The sequence below is a fragment of the Nipponia nippon genome, unplaced genomic scaffold, assembly GCF_047370975.1.
Source record: "Nipponia nippon isolate SJK-2023a ecotype South Korea unplaced genomic scaffold, ASM4737097v1 scaffold_1, whole genome shotgun sequence".
In the NCBI taxonomy this organism is placed as follows: Eukaryota; Metazoa; Chordata; class Aves; order Pelecaniformes; family Threskiornithidae; genus Nipponia; species Nipponia nippon.
Genome location: NW_028262290.1, coordinates 64,297,364 through 64,315,535, shown reverse-complemented (window position 1 = coordinate 64,315,535; position 18,172 = coordinate 64,297,364). Strand labels below are relative to the sequence as shown.

Below are 18,172 nucleotides of genomic sequence, written 5' to 3'. Positions count from 1 at the left end.
ATGAGGCTATGTTTTGGATTTGTGCTGGAAACAGTGTTGATAACACAGGGATGTTTTCATTACTGCTGAGCAGTGCTGATACAGAGCAGGCTGGGGGTGCACAAGAAGCTGGGAGGGGACACGGCTGGGACAGCTGACCCCAGCTGACCAAAGGGACGTCCCACGCCATATGACATCATGCTCAGCATAGAAAGCTGGGGGAAGAAGAAGGAAGGGGGGGACGTTCAGAGTGATGGCTTTTGTCTTCCCAAGTAACCGTTACGCGTGGTGGAGCCCTGCTTTCCTGGAGATGGCTGAACACCTGCCTGCCCATGGGAAGTGGTGAATGAATTCCTTGTTTTGTTTTGCTTGTGTGCATGGCTTTTGCTTTACCTATGAAACTGTCTTTATTTCAGCCCACGAGTTTTCTCATTTTTACCCTTCTGATTCTCTCCCCCATCCCAGTGGGGGGGAGCGACTGAGCGGCTGTGTGGTGCTTAGTTGCTGACTGGGGCTAAACCATGACAGTCATGAACCCCACTTAGAAGAAGAGAGGAGAAGAAATGGATTCCCACCTCTTTGCGGGGGCCTTGGGAGCTCACTACGGGAGAAGGGCTGTTTTTGGTCTCTCTTTAGTAGGAAGGCCCACCAAATGGGGACAAGAGGAATGAAGACAAACCCAGCACCCAGTGCAGAAGAGCAGACTGATAACAATTTTCGCTGCGTTAGCACTTTGTCTATGGAATCTTGGAGTCAGATATGAACAGACTGCAAGAGCAAATGAGTTTGGTTATCTTATCTTCCTGCCTTCAACAGGCACATTGCCTAAGACTTGGCTCCGGGTCCTCGGCAGCAGGCTTTTGTCCACATCATTGATCTACCACAGACCACGTCACAACCCAGCAAGACACACAGTTTCTATAGCAGAGTGGTCCGCAGGCAGGATTACCAGGTATGTGGCAAGCCTGTTCCTGTCAGACCCAGCCCTTTACCTGCAGGAACAAGAAGTTCACTCATGGAATGGAGAGAAAATAATAATAAAAAGAGGTCGGGAGTCTAGAAGCTCTCCCAGGTCACTCAGCTACTAGACAGAAATGCTCCTGGAAATTCCCGCTTCCATTTGCTCAAAATATCTGCAGTACCTGCTGTCCCTAATTTTACTGTCATAGCTCGCATATGGATTTAAGGCAGGAGTCCGAGCAGAAACACCCCAGACAGCACCTAGCTGCTCCAAGCCAAAGCAAGGCAGCCATCCTGGTGTTCCGGATGCATCCCTCTAGGTTTCCCTTCACCTGCCATCCCCACCAGGCTGCTGCCAGCCAACAGTGCCATTGCCTTCTGTTCAATGTGCCACAGCAGCCCCAGCCCCCTCTGCTGCCCTGGCAAGAGCAGGCGGTGGGCTTAGGACATATACATCCCTATCCAGTTCCCAGGTGCAAACACAACCCCAGGCTTCCCATTGCTGACTCCTTCTTAACCTTGAATTAAAGCAGAAGAATAAATCAGCTGAATGATCTGCTTTGCAAATTCATAGGCAAGGCTTACAGACTGAAAGCAAAAATGAGGAGAAGAAGAAAGAGCAAGGTCGAGAGGATGGCCAGATGTCCCTTGCAAGGGAAAAATCCTCCTGGAGCTGGGCATCTGGATTTCACAGCTACCAAACACCAGCAGTCACCACCATATGCTGAGCAGAAAACACAAACCTGTTCCACACCCCCAGCCACAGAGGAACACATTGGCAGATTGAAGAAGCTTAGCAGGATGTGGGGGAAAGTCCTGAAACTCTCTCAGCGTAAGACATCCGCTTGCAAAGACCTCATTTGCAACAGAAATGAGTCCTTTCCTTCCCCTGGTGCTCCTCCATCCTGCCAGGATGAGATGTGTGTCTTCTCTGTGGGTGTCTCTCCTCGCGGGAATTTGGAGGTGTCAGAAGTCCGTTCCTGACCTGGGGTCACCTGCAGCACTGCACTTGCTACGGCCAGATCTTCAAACCAGACGCTGTGTCCTGCATGGCACAGCAGGGTCATTGAACGCGGCTATGAAATTGCTTGTCTCTGCCCTGTGCATTGGTGGAGAAGGAGGGGAGAACAGCGAGGGACAGGGAGCTGGGTTTGGGTTGTGGGTGTGTGCTGGAAAGGCATCGGGTTTTGTCCTCCTGTTTTGTCTGCTCCCTGTCTCTCAGGTCTTGTGTGTATGGCTTTGTTACGTGTGAGCAGTCATTGCTTTTGGTTCCTGGTAATTCAGTTCTATTTCTGCTTTCAGAAGGCCGTTATAAAGCTCAGCTCCTAGCAGACTAAGAATCAAAGGCTCTGCCTCCTACCCTTGGATTTGCTCAATCTTTTCTTCTCCTTTGTCTGACCAGATGTCCCCTTGGTGACACTTAACTTACCCAACCAGCCCTCCCAAGAAGCTGGATGACTTTCGAAATCTGTCTGTTGACCATTGCATGGATCTTGAAGCTCATGGCTACTTGCACGACAAGGGATGCGACCCAGAGGAGGTAACAAACCGACCACCCGCTCTTCTGCTCCCTGCATGTCCAGGTGAATCACGCCCAAACATGACAAACTGGCGACAGGAGTCTGTGTGCAGGACCTCCCAGAAGCTGAACCAACACGTGGCAAAGCTGCAGTAAGGAATGAGGATTCAAGGCAGTAAGAGTGATCAGAGGCTGGGGGAATATGGAAGAAAAGCCACCCTGGCGTTAAGCTATCGTTGCCCAGGGACTTGCTACTCTTGCTAATCAGAAACTCCCAGAACCTGATGGTCCTCAGTTAATGCTGACCCCCAGGGCAGGGCTATGTGTTACAACTGGTCATTAAAAGTAGCCTTGATAAATGTGTTGCTGCCAAAGGACAAGAATGTATTTTAAACAAGGTCAGGTACTCTGTTGTGTTGCAGGCCATAATCCTAGCTTGTGTACCAGTCGTCGATCACATCTCAATTGCATGATACATGCTGGAGCTACCTGCCTGCCCGGGATATTCCCCCTTCCACCACTGCTCCCAAATCCTTGACCATCATTTAAGGATCTCCTAATAGAAAAATGGCAAAGCTGATTTTCTGCAAATGGAGTTGGTGGAAGCTACTGGTTCATGCTCTTCCCAGTCAAAAATTATCTTCTGATGATGGCAAAAATCCTATTATATTGTACCATTTTGAAAAATAAAAGTTTTAAATATTCATCATGTTCTTTTTTTTTTTTTTTTTTTCCAGTTAAATAAAAGCCTGGCTTCCTTTGCTGGGCATATTAAATACCTTATTTAAATAGCTGAAAACAAGTAGCCCTTTAAAGAAGTACCTAACATGCACAGCAACAGAAGAATTAGTTAGTCTCTGGCCGAGAGCTTTCTGTTAGTTTTATTTAATACATATAAAAGACTTTGTGCTGCTGTCCCTATTACACACACAAGGCAGATTCCGCAGTGGACAATATTTGGTCTTGCATGCTTATTTTCTCCATAGTTTTACTTACCATTCTTACAAAGGATAAACACACAGGCATGTGCTTACGTATTTTGAAGAGCATATTTCCTCATACTCTACAAGAGATTTCTTCGAATACCCTTTCATCATTTGCAGTTGTGCCCTTGGAAGTTTTAGCAATATTTGTTTCAAATAAGTTTATTTTTGTATGATTGATTGAAATCTCAAGCTGCAATTAAGAAAATTGCAGCGAGAACCATTAAAGGGATAGCGTCATTTTCTCCCTTTTCCACTAAAATGTCAGGTTTCAATGTCACCGCAAGATAACCCAATCGCGTGCTTGTACACCGTTCACCCGGGCTGGAGTAAGCGTAAAACCGTCTGGAGTACTAATTACAAATGACTAGAAATAATGACACGCGGCAGAAGGAAAATGAAAGGGCCCGGTCCTTATTACTTAACCGCCGAGGTGTGTATGCGCGGTAATGCGGGTTATTGTGAAGCAGTCTATTTAGTAAATACACAAACATCCATCCCCACTTGTAGATTAGCCTCAGTCCCTCCCCCATCTCCCTCTGTCTCTCTGCCCTTTCTTTCTCTCCAATTATAAACCAGCACCAGGTTTTCTCATCAGCCATCTCCATGTCTCCAAATGGCTTTTCAGTGTCAGGCCTATCAGGAAATTAACTCATCATGCAGTGACAGCTGCTAATTTTTTCCCCTTACATGTCAGATGGATCGCCTGCTGAAGCTAATAATGAATCACCAATCCCTGATTAGAAGGTGCTTCCGAAACATATAACTGCCATCTGAGCTAACTTTTTTCTTCATATAAAATGATATCACCCTAGAGGAGTAGAAAACGAATTGTATTCTTCAACAAGATGGAACAGGGGTAGGCTGTTTAAGTGAGCTGTGTGCTATCTTAAATTATGGGCTAATATTGCACAGTAAAATAAGTGAAAACTCACAGCTCTCTTTTATTTTGCCAAATGAACGACCTTTTTTCTGTTACTTAATCCTCTCACTAGAACTAACTTTGTTTCCAATTTCAGGACTGGTTTTGTCCTCATCCTTCCCGCTTTTCTATTCTGTTTACAGCTTTTGTGCTCGGGAAGCCTACTGAGCCGGGGAAGCTGGGAACAGGCCCCAGAAGCGGCTTTCCGAGGCCCGCGCCTACCACACCGCCAGCTCCTTGTACTGCTCTGCCAGTAGCTCCCACCCCATCTCTCAATCCCCGCGATTTTCCGAAGGGGACTCACCTGCCTTTTAAGCTCCGGTTCAGTTCAGGGCTAGCCCGAGGCACGAGAACTTCGACACGCAGAGATTCCTACAGCGATTATACAAGCTGAATCCCCTGTCCACGAAGACCACAAATACATTTCTTCCAGGACCTCACAGCTAACATTTCTGGTATTAAAGCAGCATTTATAAATGACAGCAGCGCTTGCAGCACTATGCACAATCCACATGTGCATACCTTAGCGCATCAGCTATCGGCTCTGGCTCGTCTCGCTTCCATAGCGAAGTGCAGCTGGTAGTCAGGCAGAATGGTATGTAGCTGTGGGCACTTTGGGTTTTGTTGGGTTTGGGGGATTTTTTTGTTTTGTTTTGTTTTGTTTTTATTGTAGCAAATATTTCTCTAAAGATAGTTTCCAGCTATATCTTATCTCCCATTTCTCCCCAAAGATGGAGCCTGAATTCAGGGGCCAGGAGACACGGCCTCAGGAGGTGTATATCTGATTCTTAAGAAATGGAAGGTGAAACTGCTTGCCAGAAACGTCTCTTCTTCCTCTGGTTTTGTTTCCATTTAGGGGTTTTTAGTTCACTTTTGGTTGGGTTTTTTTTTGTTGTTATTGTTTTTGTCTGCCCCCCCTGCATACTAGTTCAACACTTCCTAAAGACTTACATTTTTACCTGTCTGGCATTGTTCACAGTCTGATCCAACTTTGTTAATGCTTATTGAGAATGGATAACAAAGAGGAAACTAAGCCAATGGCTCTGGCAGTCAGAATATTAGAAGGCAACCGACTGACATGGGAATACTGTGCTCTTAACTGCTTCCATTGCAGCATAGCCCTTGATTTTTCCAGCAGACAGGCAACTGAAGGCATTCAAACCAAACGGCAAAACACACATTTGGGAGCAAATGGCTGCCTGGGCTATGCATCTTCCCGTATTCGCCGCACGAGTTCTTCTGCCGTGCTCTGACGGCGGACGCCACCTGTGGCAAAGGGCTCGGGCAGCCCCTGAGCCGGCTCCCTGACGTGCCACGGGCGCCCCGCCAGCGCCGTGCGTGGTCACCCCAGGGCTTCGGGTCCTTTTCAGGTGCTGCTCTACCCCGAGGGCCTCCCTTGGCTGCCTCCTTCCCTGCTCCCCAGGGCAGAGGGCAGGGGAAAGGCTGGCAGATCCATGGAGCGACCCAGCTAATCTCCTCCCAGCTCATGATAGGGCACAGTGCCAGCAGCACAGGCATCGGTGGGAGACAAATGCCAGGGAGGAGTTTCTGAAACCCTGGGAGAGATCCGCTATAGCCTCCAATTTTGGAGTATGGCAGAGAGCGCTTTAGCATGGGGTTGAGACAGTGCGCGGAGTCCTTAAGCAGGCTGCCTGCACAGGAAGGAATGTCACCCCTGATTTCTAATGCTACATTTGTAGGGCACTAATAAGTTAACTTTAAAGTGCACATTAAAAAGAAGAGAAAGAAAAAAAAAAAAAAGCCGTAGAAAAATATTAGCTCTCCTGATCAGGCTGCACTCAGAGAGAAGTATTGTTAACCTGAGCTTCCAGGTAATTACAGCACACGGTAGGTTAGTGAATCCTTTCCAATGCTCCCAAGCACAGGAACACCTACCACTGTTTTTTTTTTTTTTATGCAAAGGTCTGCTCTTTTCATTGTGCATACAATGTGATTGCTGGTTTGACACTGCAGGCTACACTGGTTTTATGAAGGATTAAATGCCACCTGAGACATATTTATCCTAAATAAATCACAAATGGTAAACTGCAGCATGTCAGTGTCAACACCCTGTACTGCAGCAGAAAGGTTAGCCATACAGGACTAAGCACAGCGAAGAATTAGCATCCAAGCTGCAAGACCACAGGGCTACAGTTAACAGGAGAAATGATCAAGAAGAAATATTTCCACTGAAAAACATTCAGTTTTTTGAACATCTGTGAGAGTCTTGCAGAGGGCCATCATTTTGTAAAGGTCACCTTTTTCCTGATAACAAACGGGAGTTGATCCTGTCACTGTTTGCTGAAGACAGTATTTAAGAGTATGTGAACAGCCTGTCACTTTTAAGAAAGACGAGCAAGTCAAACTCGGCTAATTATGAATCTCCATGTCTAACTTGAAATTTACTTTTTTGGGGTTTGACAAATACACAACCTTAATTCCTGGAAAATAATAAAATTTAAAAAATAATAATAAAAAGAGATGAAAAGACAGCAGGATCTTACAGCCCCAGAATGAAGCACCGTTTCTAAGCAGCTCTATCAGAAAATACATTTTTAAACAGTTGCTTCAGGAAGGAACTATTGTTTTACCTCACCCCAACTTTCTTACAGTTGATAATTTTAAGATATTAAACATGATAGGAAACGCAGTTATCTCTAGAGTCAGCATGGCTTATACCCTAAACACTTACACAATTATATTAAGCATGCATGAGGCACACTTCAGAAATTAGATTCTTTTATCTTTATCTATCTAGCGAGCTAGAGAAAGGAAAAGAGAAAAGAGAAAAGAGAAAATGCACAGACATAACAGATAGCATTCGTTTGCTCCTGCTGAATGCCAGTTCTGTTTATTGCTTAATATTAAAAATCATGATGCTTCCTTTTAATGCTAACATTTTATTTGAAAGACAAAAACAAATCCCCAAACCTTGCCAGTTTATATTTTACAATTTTTTAAAGAAACAAAAGCAGTTGTATCATGAAACAAATCTTTTCAACATGAACTTGCATTGAACAATTGCAGTATATCCACAAGTAAATAACTGACATTCTGGACTAAGCAAGAAATACAAGGTCACCTTTTTTTTTTCTACTTGTTAATGTCAATGTCAGAATTTTCTTTAAAAACCCCCATAACATATCAGAAGTCGCTCATAAAAAGAACTGCAAAATGGTATTTATATGAAGCACTATTTATAAGAAAAGCAAAACACTGACAGTGACAATATTTTTTTAAAAAAATGCACATTTCTTATGTAGGACTCTCATCTAAAATTAAGTGGAAGTTACAGGCATCAAGTTCTTCCTGAATATGTATACTCAAGAATTTTCTGAAGCGTAGCTTTTTTGAGCTCTTCTTTAGGGAAAGTCCTATGTGATACCATGAAAGAGTAAGCTACTATGAAAAATTTGATTTTAGATGCAAAAAATACTTATTTTGATGACATATTTTTAGCCATGAATATTTTAAAGTAAGATTCTAGAAAGCAAAATGTCACCTGTTCTTCTTTAAAATGAAGAAGGGCACCGATTACAGTATGTAAGCTTACCTGTTCACCTTGTTATTGTGGGTTTTGTATTTTTTGCTTATTTATCTGTTCACAAAATGTACGTGTGAGTGGAATTATTTTACTCCTGTGATTATGTTAAACAAAAATGACAGAAGGCAGGGAATTACCCTGAGATAAAACATTTAAAAAAAAAAAAACAAAAACCAAACAAAGAAAGCAGTGAACAGAACAATACCTACTTTGGGGGGGGGGGGAGGGGGGCTTTTTATCTTCTTTTGCACCCTAATATGCTTGTTTTATAATAATCCCATATAATAATTCTTACGGCTATTGTAACAAGATTGTACTATCCTTTTCAGTGACCTCCTCCTAGTAGCTGACCTTCACCTCCCACAGGGTGGGTATTTGTTACTTGGTTAGGAGGATGTTGTATTGAGGAGGTCTTACAGAAAATGTTCCAGGAATACAGTGCCTCCATGGCTCTGGTCATTTCCAGCTTTGCCCTGCATCAAGCCAAGGAGACGAAGCTCTTCATGCTTCTTATACTTCGTTATCATCTCTCTGGCCTTGAATTACTTGTGAGCCACCCTCTGTATAAATGACCATGCTTGTTAACTGTTCCCCTGCTCTATCAGGGGATACAGCTTCTGCTTTTATAGCAGTACCAGCCTGCAAAATCTCTTGAGACCCAGCTGTCTCTATCACAGCATGCGAGTACACACCAGGCTCATCCTGCATGTCTGGTGGCAATTCTGTGACGATGTAGTGGGTTGCACCTTCAGAGAAGCCGCCATCAGAACCCTGAACCATGGCTTGAGCTATTTCTTCTGTGACAATAATCTGTGATATTTCCCCATCCGACTCAACTAAATCCATGTGCTCGCTTTGGACACTGAGCGCGTGGCTACCAGCTTCCTGCATAATTATCTGAGAGCCTTCTCTAGCTACCATATGCACAGTCCCTTCCTCATTTACAATGACCTGAGTGACACCTTCTTTCATCAGCTGGTCGGCTGCAGCCGTATCACATACAGCAAACTGTAATACTCCTTGGACCATTTTCTTGAAGGCAGCCTGAGCTCTCTCCTGAGATGCAATTATAGCCGATGGGTGCACGACCCGCGTCACTACTTCCATAGGTTCGGTATCTTCCTGGGTCTCTTGAACTTCATGGAACATTTGTATTTCTTGTCCCTCTGCATCACTGGGAATGCTGGGCGTTTCTGGGTTTGGCATTTGCAGGAAATCTTTGTGACTAGACCTGCATCTGTCAAGGAGTCCAGATTTGTTTTCCACTTCACCCAGCTCTGTTACAGCACAAAGCAGGGCATCTAACGCGGAGGAGGAGTCTGGAGGATGGACTGTAGCTTCAGAAGCATCTAAAACTTCTTGTCGCATTATCTGCTGCAGTACAGTGCTACTGGAGTCAGGAACTGCGTCTATTCGAACGGCCTCCTCCATATCAGTTCCTGTTCCTTCAACCACTACGACCTGTGTTGCACCAGCTGCTAACTGCTCGGTCAGTATCTGCCCTGGAACCATACTACTCACATGTGAGCCATTTTGATTTGTAGCTATGACTTGCCCATCTTCTGTAATATGGACCACCCTGGCCATCTGACCAGCCATTGCTAGAGTCTGAAGGGTCGCCGCTGCTGTTTCTTCCACAGAGGCATCAATTGCAAAGTCGCCATCGTATCCTTGAATAATAATAACTTGCTGAACTTCTTCAGGTGACTGTGGCTGTCTTCTACTGCCCCGAAAGACCTTCTCTTTAACTGGAGAAACCTCTCCCAGTGCTGCTGCAGTAAAAGGACTCGGTGTTTCCACAAAGGTTGCTCCTTGCCCCTTCAGTCGGCACTCGTACGACTTGGACACAATGCCTACAAGATAAAATATGCTGTTAACATGGTATCATGGCAAATATCAGTTCATTACTTTAACAAATTGTAGCTTACATGGAAAAAAAAATTCCTTGACAATTTTTAGATTTCACTGGCAGAAAACACAGATAAAATGAGCAAGCGAACAAAAACAATCTGCATGTTTTCCAAATAACATATTTACAGGTTGAAATAATTGCTGAGTTTAACAATTCTGCAGCCTATTAACAATTTAAATGTGTTTTTTAAAAGATGCTGTATAAAAAAGCCCAGATAAATACAGTATAGTTAAAAGCCATTAGCACATCTTTTATAGAAGATCCCATTGGAGATATTTCAGTATTTCAGTGTATTGGGTTTGCAGGGCAAGGTTTTGGTAGCAGTGGGGCTACAGGGGTGGCTTCTGTGAGAAGATGCCAGAAGCTTCCCCCATGTCCGATAGAGCCAATGCCAGCCGGCTCCAAGACGGACCCATCGCTGGCCAAGGCCGAGCCCATCAGCGACAGTTGTAGCACCTCTGGGATAACATATTTAAGAAGGGAAAAAGTTACTGCACAACAGCAGCAGCAGAGAGAGGAGTGAGAATATGTGAGGGAAACAGCCCTGCAGACACCAAGGCCAGTGAAGAAGGAGGGGGAGGAGGTGCTCCAGGCACCGGAGCAGAGATTCCCCTGCAGCCCATGGTGAAGACCATGGTGAGGCAGGCTGTGCCCCTGCAGCCCATGGAGGTTAACAGTGGAGCAGGTATCCACCTGCAGCCTGTGGAGGACCCCACGCCAGAGCAGGAGGATGCCCGAAGGAGGGTGTGATCCCGTGGGAAGCCTGCGCTGGAGCAGGCTCCTGGCAGGACCTGTGGTCCCGGGGAGAGAGGAGCCCACGCTGGAGCAGGTTTGCTGGCAGGACCTGTGACCCCGCAAGGGACCCACACTGGAGCAGTCTGTTCCTCAAGGGCTGCACCCCATGGAAGGCACCCACGCTGGAGCAGTTCATGAAGAACTGCAGCCTGTGGGAAGGACTCAGATGGAGAAGTTCATGGAGGACCGTCTCCTGTGGGAGGGACCCCACGCTGGAGCAGGGGAAGAGTGTGAGGAGTCCTCCCCCTGAGGAGGAAGGAGCGGCAGAGACAAGAGTGATGAACTGACCACAACCCCCATTCCCTGTCCCCCTGTGCTGCTGGGGGGTGGAGGTAGAGAAATCAGGAGTGAAGTTAAGTCCGGGAAGAAGAGAGGGGTGGGGGGAAGGTGTTTTAAGATCTGGTTTTATTTCTCATTACCCTACTCTGATTTGATTGGTAATAAATTAAATTCATCTTCCACAAGTCGAGTCTGTTTTGCCTGTGACAGTAATTGGTGACTGATCTCTCCCTGTCCTTAACTTGACCCACAAGCCTTTCGTTAACTTGACCCACAAGCCTCCTCTCCTCTGTCCAGCTGAGGAGGGGAGTGATAGAGCGGCTTTGGTGGGCACGTGGCACCCAGCCAGGGTCAACCCACTGCATTCAGTAATGAATTTTAGGATCATATGTTACATTAAACATATCTGAGTGTGAAAAAGTACGGCTGATCTTCTTAATACCCTGCTTTTGTTGGCGAGGTAATTGCCATGCTTTCATTTTGATGCCATTGTCTTTCCCTTCATTTCCCACCTAGCGCCTTCTCTAGCACACCTGACTGACTCAGTCACTAGCCTAGTTACCTGGAGAAAACACTCGGTAGTTTTCTTACCCTAAGCAGGATATTCTATAAAATATCATCCAGAGAAACCTCAATTACACTTCTTAATTATTTCTACATGAAACCAATTACCAAATTCAAATACCTGTAACCTCCACGTTCCAACTGCTTGCTCTGCCACTCGGTCTGGTTTTGGGTCATTCAAGGTTTCCTTCTCACTTCTCATCACTAACAATAAAGCTTCAGCAAAGCAAATCGTGCCCACAGCTGCACGAAGTCAAGCCCACCATCCTCAAAGCATGGCCTCAGGGTTGCCTTCGGCATTTTTGGGAAGACATAACTGAGAGCACCCTGTGACCAGCTTTGTGGATGTCTGTGGCAGAACAGCTCTTGCACTCGCTGTCTCCCCATGGCAGTGCCATGTGAAGCACCCTTGCAGCTCCTGCAGGTGCTGGGAAGCAAACTTTGGGCCACAACCAGTGCACACAGAGAGAAGAGTGGGTCCCAGACACTGAGAATGAGGTGAGGGTCTAATGCCAGATGGGCCTTGGGAAGGCTGATCAAGTCCATGCTGCTGAGACTACCCACACCCACGCTCTCGTTGAAACTCAGCTACGCAAACTAAAATCACATCTCTGGATTAACAGGTGTAGCATCTTATTACTAACACACACAGATATGCCATTGCTTGCTTGGGATAAAACAAGCAAGAAAAAAATTTGACTCTTACAGTCAAATTTCAGGCTAGCACTGTACTTTTCAAGCCACCAAGACACTTCTAGTGAACAACATGCTCCATTGAACATGAGGCCAAGAAAATTATACTAAAGCTGGTCTAAGGGGGCTCTTTCACCCAAAGCATAGAGCTGTCAGGCCCTGGTCCCACTAAACTGGGCTCTAAAAACCAGAGACTCATTTGCTTAAGGGTAAGTTCACGCTTAGGAGCTGTGTTACTCGGAGACTGAGTACTTGGCATCTTGCAGCCTCTAGCAACTTGATATGCTAAGGTGCATATAAAGCTAATATTCCAAGATAACACCAATGCTTAAAAGACTGAGCTTTTGCTGGCATCTGTCTGTCTGTCTATCTGTCTATCTATCTATTTATCTATCTTTTTTTTTTTTTTTTCTATTACAAAGCTTCTGGTGGAGAACTGTACTGTAAAGCACAAGAAGTAATTTTGTTAAGCTGAAAGGCTGCAAATCACCTTCACAAGTCTAAACTGATGTTGTACAACTTTCTCCATCTTAGTTTGCAAGGCAGGTTATCTTTGGAAAAGAAAATGAACAATTTAAACCATTAGAGTGTTTCCAAGCGATGCTGCATGAGAAATCTGGTACGCGCAATTGAAGTACATTTTGTCAGGCATAAGTGAGAAGGAGGCTTACTGTGGTACGACTGGTTCTTATCCCCACTTTTCCTGTGCTCTCTGTAGGCACTGACATTCACAAGACCCCCCAAAGAGCAGAAAAATAGGAAGGGGAAATCAACATAAAATGACAATTATCTTAGCTCCTCCACATTTTATAATAGAGTAGAAGTAATTAATTCTCTCAGGAATCTTGCTTTGTTGACATGATAAAAGAGGAGCCTGGCAGTGATGTGGCACAAAATCAAAATAACTCTACAAATCACGCATTTTCCACCGGATTTCAAAATCAAAATAACTCTACGATCATAATTTTCACACGCGCACAGCACAATCATGACATCTTTCCCCTAAGATCATGATAATTTATGTACGGGACACAGCACCACTGCGTTGAGGAGAGAAGCTCCGGTCTGGGGAAGGGAAAGAAAAAGGAAATTCGTCCTGTTTTCATCTCCTCAAATAAATGCTGTACCCGTGAATCTATGCAATTCCAGTCTTTACTGTGCAATTGAATGGGAAGTCTCCTGGGTGAAGAGCTATCCGGTGAATCCCTTGCAGCACTGATAATTATGCCATTCTGACTGCTTACTTAATCTATTTGAATCCAGAGGTGAGTTAAGCCACTTCCTGACCATTAAAGTAAACTACATGGGTAAATACTGCTGTCACTAAGGGGTGTGATGAAGCTTAACTACACCAACATCTTAACCTCAGCTCAGTGCAACCCCAGCTATTCCATCACAGTTCATAAATGCGATTGCAGGTCCATCTTTTGATTCAGCAATTTAATAACTTCGAGTGCTGTCAGTACTGCTTTGAAAAATGGCTCCTATAAAATGTAACAGCCTCAATCAGATTGTAAAAGATTCACCCACTGAAGATTCTTCCATTTCAACTATAATGAATTAATGTTGAGCTGTGTAGAAGTTCAAGTGTCATTTAAACTAATGTGAATCTACTGTAACTTTAAATTTTAACTGGACTATGACCAAGAATTTACTGGGAACATCAACTTCAATTTTAGTGATTTTTCATGGTAAATATGAATTGCAGATTTTACTGGTTTTCTTTTGTTTTAAGAGTGAAAAGCCAAGTAGGGAAGATATTTAGAAAACAACATATTTTGAGGCTTAGCTGCTATTTCAACTTTGGAACAGTGCATTTCTACAATGGAGCACTGCTATCCAACGCAACATTTGTAGGAATTTTTATGTATTTAAGGAACATGTCACATTCTTGGACTGTATGTAGCAACAAATCATATTGTCCTACTAAATCCAGCCTGCCTCTCGCCCCCTTTTAGAAACGGGTAAAAAGAAGGGGTAAGTGTTGGCTGACATGGCAAACATAAGCTGCAATACAAGCCCACATTAATATTAGGAAAAGTGGACTTGTTGCTGATTGCACGTCATTGCAAATTAAAAAGATACACAAATAGGCATTAAAATGACAAAATATAATGATACGAGAGCTCATATTCAGACAATTTGTAAAGAGGTGTTTCATATCTAGGGGTGCAATGATCACAGAATTGGTTTCTTTCCAAGAAGTCTGTCATTTCAGCAGAGCCATTATTTATCAGTTGGAGTCCGCAGCGACTGTTAGTTTTTTATTTGAAAATGTCAGGATTTTCTAGACATTAAATCCATATTCGCAGGTTATTTTAATTCTCAGAGACCACAAACTCCTGAAATAGGGCTAAAAGAAATGCTTTGATGTTTAATGTGCTTCTGGGAAACTACAAATAGGGCTTAGTACCTTTTTCCCCTCTCTTTTGCTCAATACCTGACTTTCTTTTGTGTGTCTGTTTTATTCTTTTCTTACTGTCATCATTTGTTCCCCACAGAATAAATACCTTATTCTTTTGTTAAGCTTACATTTAATTAAAATGTACAGGATTTGTGCAGTAAACTCGAATGAAACAAATAAAACAAGGGCCCCCTCTCTTGAAGGCATACGTTGTGAATGAAAAATGTCATTACAGACTAAAAAATTTTGCAGTAAACAGGGCCTACAGAGAGAAGTTTCCCCCGTAATGACATCCATAAAATACACAAATGGCACTTTTAGTACCATCCTGAATATGGCATTTTCTGTGCTCTACACACAATCTAAATGGTTTGATCATAGAGCATAATACTCCATTGGGTTTATAGAACAATCAATGTTCCATAAAATGATGTATTTATCCAATAGTAGGCTCAGCAGTTACTGGTGTATGACATTGTAGGACACTGGCTTTGTACTGTTCAGCAGCACACATGCTGGCTGTAAAACTTATCTAACACTACTTCAACAACTTCATCTCATCTGTGTCAAGTAATTTGTTGAAGCCTCAGCTCGGTTTAAAAAAACTTGTAATAAAAATTCATAGAATTTTCAGGAGAATGAAAGCTGATGACAATAGAAAGGTCACATTGTGGCGCCACTCGCGGGGTCGGGGGTCAGCCGCAGTTCTAAAACAGAAAGTAGATTTCATGCATCGTGTAGCAGATAAAGATGGCATTAAGGAGACTTGTCTCAGAAAGAAATGCGTAATGCGTTAGGAAAGTCTGGGCTAATATTATATGTAAAGCACCGCTTTGCTCTCAGCCAGCAGCCTCTTTAGAATTCCAACCCTTCCCCAAAAGTCGTAGCAAGCGGTTGTGCATGGTGAGGCTAGGCTGAGGACATCCTTCACACGGAGCACCTTTAGGACAAAGCAGTAAGTCAAAAATGAAATAATCTATTACGACGACGGAAATGATCTGCATTTACACAGCAAGCTTAAACCAGCTATTTTTCCTTTTCTGCAAAAGTTCTAGGAGGCCTGATTTATAGCACCCTATTCAGCAACACTTAATTTTTCATACTTTGGTGATTAGGTATGTTATTTATTGACACGTACGAATATTTGGTATCTACTAAAATGCAATGAATATTAAATAAAGCGAAGGCAAAGAAACATCTTTTTCTTCAATTAAATACAACCTTCAAGGAATTTAAAAGATATAGAAAACTCAGCTTATATTGGGCATCACTTGAATGAGCAACTGATTTTTTTATTTTAAAAGTTATCGTCTACATGGCAGTACAATATTTTGAATGGTACGGTAAGTCCACCATTCAAATTCATAAAGAAATAATTTAGGCCTTGATCGAGCTCCAAGTTTCTGCTCTTTTTTCTTTCTTTTTTTTTTTTCCATTATTTTTGTAATGATCTCTACTTTAATTAATTAAGTGCAGTCTAAGAACTGTGGCATAATGTCATAACTTTGGGATTTCCTTGATTTTCGGAGGCCATAATAATAAACCACATTTTCCAGATCTCTGTTCCTTAACCACAGCAAAAAACTATTCTTTCTCATTTGTAAGGTTTTTATGTTCAAGCAATGCACGGGCCAGCATTTTATAAACCAGCTAGTTAAGCTACTAAATAAAAGGTTGTGAAGGCTCATTCATGTCTTCTGCTGAAGGAAAGAAAATAGAATGGGTCAAACCAAGAAGTGAAATAAATCAGCAACCCAAAATGGCTCTGTCAGAACTATTATGTCCACAAAGCCAGCAAATATTTGTAAAGCAGTACGAATAAGTATACCTATAGGGGACTTAACCAGCTCCCTAAGAGACATAAAAAAAAAATCCACCATTGACACAAAGTACGTAAATCTCAACAGATACCAATGCAGCGAGGTTTCTTTTCCTTTCAGAATATTATTATTGTAAAAAGAAAATTAAATAACAAAAACAATTCCCAAATAACGTTCATAGTTCATTTTATATTTAAAAATCCAGTAATGTCATGTTTCAGCGCTGAAACTCAAAACATCCTTGGCTTCTATCTTTGTCCTTAACCACTCAATCATGTTTAGAAACTTCAAGTTTTTCTAAGAATTGCTGGAATAAAGGATGAAGTTTTAACCTTTCAGGTATCTTAAACAAAGCCGCAGATGTCCTTTGAGCTTCCTTAAAATGTAAAAGGAAATATTTTTGTAATTTTTTTTTCTTTTGAAAAACAGACTGAAATTTCCTGCTTGTTATTTTTACCTCCCACACCTTAGAGGGCTATGATAACAGTAACAAAAAGAAACAGAAGAAGAAACAACCACCAAAATAAATAGCTGAGCCATTCAGTTAGGGTGTTTAGGCAGTTTGTTTGGTTTGGTTTAGTTTCCCTCCAGTGTCCAATTAACCTTTGGGAAAAGGCCTTCTCTGTGAAAAATTTCAGTTTCTCTTTTCCTGCACTCAAGGTCAAAAAGGAACACTGTAGAGCCCAGTGTTACAGAAGCTATGCAAATAAAAACTATACATACCGAAACTCCCACTGATCATGGCAAACATGTACAGTGTTAACGTGCAGATTTTACAACTGCCTGACTTGCACAGTAACCAATTTTCTTGTAGACTACTTTTCTTCTTTACCTGCTTGCCACCGCGCAGGCTTGTCTTCTCAACTCCTACGTGTGAGCAAAAACTTCACTGTGCCATATACAGCAATTACCTATATGGGCAAGCAGCACTAGGAATGTATTTGGAGTATTTTAGCTAGCTCTTCGAGGGCAATTTAGCAGCTGGAGATGAGGATAGCCAGCCTGGACGTTTCTTGGCATTCCAGCTTCAAAGGCTACTCTGGCCCTCGGTTTGGGAACAACTGACATTGATGCTACACGGATGCACTTTCGCTGTGTTAACCCCTGCAGTGCAACTGAAAAGTGCCTTTTTAACACTTCTAAATCAGAATCCCAATTTCAAGAGGTACCGGTAGTCCTTGGTCAAGCTGGAGAATTCTGTTTCCTAGGCAGACAGAACATATAAGATAATACAAAAAATAATATGAACGCTAATATGAGAAAAGCAGGGGAAAAAAAACACAAGCTCTGCTCATAAGGAAAATGATCTGGATTTCTGAAATAGGTCTGGTCCCAGACAGCAACTGTTTTGTCAAAAAAAGCAAAAACCCCTTTTTGTCATTATTATCTCAGCAAGAGTTTTTGTTTTTCAAGAATATATACGTTTAGATCCTGGTCTTATAAACATTTATTTATCAAGAGTACTGTTTACTGCCATAGTTAGCCTCAATAGTCTCAAAGGGACTAAACATGGTAGCTTGCATTATGCATTGTGTTTGCATAATCAGGCCCTTGGGATTAACAATTCTGAAAGTGGCTAGCCTTGCCTAACGTTTGATGTACATATATGCACTACAGACAGCAGACACTTGTAAGGGATACCTAAAAATAAAACATCATATTATTAAATGATCAAGCAGAAATTATATTCTTCTGCATACCTATCAAATACGAGTATTGTGATTTCCTGTATTTATTAATTCTGATTTATGCACCCATTCAGTAAAAAGGAGCACCTGTTCTTTGCTCGAGGGCACAT

General features: G+C 42.9%; 1 protein-coding gene across 2 annotated transcripts in view; it reads right to left on the bottom strand.

The window, feature by feature from the left end:
* Positions 1 to 7,267: 7,267 nt before the first annotated feature.
* The window catches only part of ZNF407 (zinc finger protein 407), a 352,038-nt gene continuing 341,133 nt past the window's right edge, over positions 7,268 to 18,172 (bottom strand). For both annotated transcript variants that reach the window (XM_087757699.1, XM_087757707.1), the window contains one exon: positions 7,268 to 9,760. In XM_087757699.1, the coding sequence (XP_087613825.1) occupies positions 8,418 to 9,760 (1,343 nt within the window). In that variant the 3' untranslated portion in view covers positions 7,268 to 8,417. The remainder of the gene's footprint in view (positions 9,761 to 18,172) is intronic.